This window comes from Gigantopelta aegis, chromosome 10, assembly GCF_016097555.1.
Source record: "Gigantopelta aegis isolate Gae_Host chromosome 10, Gae_host_genome, whole genome shotgun sequence".
NCBI classification, from domain to species: Eukaryota; Metazoa; Mollusca; class Gastropoda; order Neomphalida; family Peltospiridae; genus Gigantopelta; species Gigantopelta aegis.
The window spans coordinates 61,900,621-61,904,947 of record NC_054708.1 but is presented as its reverse complement, the minus strand read 5'-3'; the positions used below and the strand labels follow the sequence as shown (position 1 = coordinate 61,904,947).

Here is a 4,327-nt window from a genome sequence, read left to right as displayed (position 1 = left end):
ACAAAAGAGAAAGAAAAAAGAATGAGATCCATACCAGAAATCAATCGTTAGAATTTAGAACTGAACAAACTATCAGAATCCAACAATAAGAACTGAAAAAAGAAGAAGAGAGAAATGAACAAACTGTAACAGAAACCAATTGAAGAAACTGTAACAGAAATCAATAATGAAAATTGAACGAACTCAGTGGCGTACCGACTGGAGTGGGGGTAAATCCCCCCAATCAAACCTTTTTATTTTTCTTACTGTATTAAATTTTATAAAATGATACATACATAGTGTGCCCCCCCCCCCCCCCCCCCAGTATAAATTCCTGGCTACACCTGTACACACATTTTAACACAAACCATTAATGAGAACTATAAATACTAAATAAATTGTAATGCGGGTGTCACACAGTCACGATTTTGCTCCACGATCACCTGACGATGCGAAAAGTGAAAAAATCATGAGTCCCTCATGAAAGGTCTTGGAGCACTTGACAGGCTCTGATATAGGACTTAAGTGGTCTTCAGTGTGTCTTGAAGGACGTGAGATGTCGGCAAACTCTCACGAATATTTTGACCATGCTCAAAACAATCGTGAGAGTCAGCCGATCTACCTTCGTCGGGTAGCGGACGCCAATCCGTCGTCAACTGCTCTTACATGGTCGTGGCGGTCGGGAGTCGCTCGTTACATCATCTTAAAGTGGACTTAATGGTCGGACATGGTCTGTGACATCTGTGTCATGAAAGTTTTGTTTGCTTCCTTCTTCTTGTGGGCTGCGGTCTTCTGCCAGAAGGTCCAGCAGAGGAAGTAACAGTGGAAGAAGCAACAGCGGAGGTAGCAACAGCAGAGGAAGCAACAGTGGAAGAAGCAACAGTGGAGGTAGCAACAGCAGAGGAAGCAACAGTGGAAGAAGCAACAGCGGAGGTAGCAACAGCAGAGGAAGCAACAGTGGAAGAAGCAACAGCGGAGGTAGCAACAGTAGAGGAAGCAACAGTGGAAGAAGCAACAGCGGAGGTAGCAACAGCAGAGGAAGCAACAGTGGAAGAAGCAACAGCGGAGGTAGCAACAGCAGAGGAAGCAACAGTGGAGGTAGCAACAGCAGAGGAAGCAACAGTGGAAGAAGCAACAGCGGAGGTAGCAACAGCAGAGGAAGCAACAGTGGAAGAAGCAACAGCGGAGGTAGCAACAGCAGAGGAAGCAACAGTGGAAGAAGCAACAGCGGAGGTAGCAACAGCAGAGGAAGCAACAGTGGAGGTAGCAACAGCAGAGGAAGCAACAGCAGCAGGGTAGCAACAGCAGAAGAAGCAACAGTGGAAGAAGCAACAGCGGAGGTAGCAACAGCAGAGGAAGCAACAGTGGAAGAAGCAACAGTGGAGGTAGCATCAACAGTGGAGGTAGCAACAGCAGAGGAAGCAACAGTGGAAGAAGCAACAGTGGAGGTAGCAACAGCAGAGGAAGCAACAGTGGAGGAAGCAACAGTGGAGGAAGCAACAGCGGAGGAAGCAACAGCGGAGGTAGCAACAGCGGAAGAAGCAACAGCGGAGGAAGCAACAGCGGAGGAAGCAACAGCGGAGGAAACAACAGCGGAGGTAGCAACAGCAGAGGAAGCAACAGTGGAAGAAGCAACAGTGGAGGTAGCAACAGCAGAGGAAGCAACAGTGGAGGTAGCAACAGCAGAGGAAGCAACAGCGGAAGAAGCAACAGCGGAGGTAGCAACAGCAGAGGAAGCAACAGTGGAAGAAGCAACAGCGGAGGTAGCAACAGCAGAGGAAGCAACAGTGGAAGAAGCAACAGTGGAGGTAGCAACAGCAGAGGAAGCAACAGTGGAAGAAGCAACAGTGGAGGTACAACAGCAGAGGAAGCAACAGTGGAGGTAGCAACAGCAAGGAAGCAGCAGTGGAAGAAGCAACAGCGGAGGTAGCAACAGCAGAGGAAGCAACAGTGGAAGAAGCAACAGTGGAGGTAGCAACAGCAGAGGAAGCAACAGTGGAGGTAGCAACAGCAGAGGAAGCAACAGCAGAGGAAGCAACAGCGGAGGTAGCAACAGTAGAGGAAGCAACAGTGGAAGAAGCAACAGCGGAGGTAGCAACAGCAGAGGAAGCAACAGTGGAAGAAGCAACAGTGGAAGAAGCAACAGTGGAGGTAGCAACAGCAGAGGTAGCAACAGTGGAGGTAGCAACAGCAGAGGAAGCAACAGTGGAGGTAGCAACAGCAGAGGAAGCAACAGTGGAAGAAGCAACAGCAGAGGTAGCAACAGCAGAGGAAGCAACAGTGGAAGAAGCAACAGCGGAGGTAGCAACAGCAGAGGAAGCAACAGTGGAAGAAGCAACAGTGGAGGTAGCAACAGCAGAGGAAGCAACAGTGGAGGTAGCAACAGCAGAGGAAGCAACAGTGGAAGAAGCAACAGCGGAGGTAGCAACAGCAGAGGAAGCAACAGTGGAAGAAGCAACAGTGGAGGTAGCAACAGCAGATGAAGCAACAGTGGAAAAAGCAACAGTGGAGGTAGCAACAGCAGAGGAAGCAACAGTGGAGGAAGCAACAGTGGAGGTATTAACAGCAGAGGAAGCAACAGTGGAAGAAGCAACAGTGGAGGAAGCAAAAGCGGAGGAAGCAACAGCAGAGGAAGCAACAGCGGAGGTAGCAACAGCAGAGGAAGCAACAGTGGAAGAAGCAACAGTGGAAGAAGCAACAGCGGAGGTAGCAACAGCAGAGGAAGCAACAGTGGAAGAAGCAACAGTGGAAGAAGCAACAGTGGAGGTAGCAACAGCAGAGGTAGCAACAGTGGAGGTAGCAACAGCAGAGGAAGCAACAGTGGAGGTAGCAACAGCAGAGGAAGCAACAGTGGAGGAAGCAACAGTGGAGGTATTAACAGCAGAGGAAGCAACAGTGGAAGAAGCAACAGTGGAGGAAGCAAAAGCGGAGGAAGCAACAGCGGAGGAAGCAACAGCGGAGGAAACAACAGTGGAAGAAGCAACAGTGGAGGTAGCAACAGCAGAGGAAGCAACAGTGGAGGTAGCAACAGCAGAGGAAGCAACAGTGGAAGAAGCAACAGCGGAGGTAGCAACAGCAGAGGAAGCAATAGTGGAAGAAGCAACAGTGGAGGTAGCAACAGCAGATGAAGCAACAGTGGAAGAAGCAACAGTGGAGGTAGCAACAGCAGAGGAAGCAACAGTGGAGGAAGCAACAGTGGAGGTATTAACAGCAGAGGAAGCAACAGTGGATTAAGCAACAGTGGAGGAAGCAAAAGCGGAGGAAGCAACAGCGGAGGTAGCAACAGCGGAGGAAGCAACAGCGGAGGAAACAACAGCGGAGGTAGCAACAGCAGAGGAAGCAACAGCAGAAGAAGCAACAGCGGAGGTAGCAACAGCAGAGGAAGCAACAGCGGAAGAAGCAACAGCGGAGGTAGCAACAGCGGAGGAAGCAACAGCAGAGGTAGCAACAGCGGAGGAAGCAACAGTGGAATAAGCAACAGTGGATCCAGGCACAACAGGTGAGATACGTCTGAACCTGATGCCGTCTGTTCTTGCCCCTCGATGACCATCATAACATCGGCCATGTCCTCCTCCAGGTTGGAATCGCTTCCGCCGGCATCACCACCAGCACCGGTACGAAGTACATCACCAGCTTCCGTAGCAGCTATCTTTTCCCTCATCTGGAAGTACACAATGCATATAACACAGAAGTAAAAATATCACGAATTAATATCAGGAAGTAATATAAGGAAATAATATAATATATAGCTGAAATGAAAGACATTTGCATTTAAAAAAACATATTAACAAGTAATTTCACAATACTTACACTGACTGTCACTTTCTGGTTGCTTTTTCTGATGTACTTTTTGATAAAGCCGAAGTTAGCCAAAATCCAATCCCTATCAGTTAATTCAGTCTCAGGCCTCGCACCATCACCAGACTTCTTGTTGCTCAACTTGACATCTGGTCCGGATAGATGTATACCACAGCATAATGGTCCCAACTGAAAATACAGAAAATGAAAACACCATAGATATTATATTGCGACAAGTCTCGGCATTGCTTACATTTCAAAATGTCATAATAACATGAATTATTATTACATAGTATATATAAAAGAAAATTTTAAATATTTTTTTAATTACCATCTAACCCCATCTTGTCAGCCTGTGTCTGCCACACCTGTGCTGGGAGGACCTTGTCCTTGTAGTCCTTGGACTTCATATTATACAGAAATGTGTTGGCCTGTAAAAACTCCAACATGGACTCCTCATCTTCGTCGGATAGCATGCCCGACTTTTTTGGCTTCTGCTTCTTCTTTTGTGAGACATCTTGTGGAGAATTGAAAGTGGGTGGAGTAGGAC

General features: G+C 48.0%; 1 protein-coding gene across 1 annotated transcript; it reads left to right on the top strand.

Annotated features, from left to right (window-relative positions):
* Positions 1 to 535: 535 nt before the first annotated feature.
* LOC121383737 (uncharacterized transmembrane protein DDB_G0289901-like) lies at positions 536 to 3,453 on the top strand. Its single transcript, XM_041513834.1, has 5 exons — positions 536 to 610; positions 735 to 1,832; positions 1,866 to 2,445; positions 2,491 to 3,090; positions 3,221 to 3,453. The coding sequence occupies exons 1-5, from the start codon at positions 536 to 538 to the stop codon at positions 3,451 to 3,453; spliced, it is 2,586 nt and encodes an 861-aa protein (XP_041369768.1).
* The last annotated feature ends 874 nt before the right edge of the window (positions 3,454 to 4,327 follow it).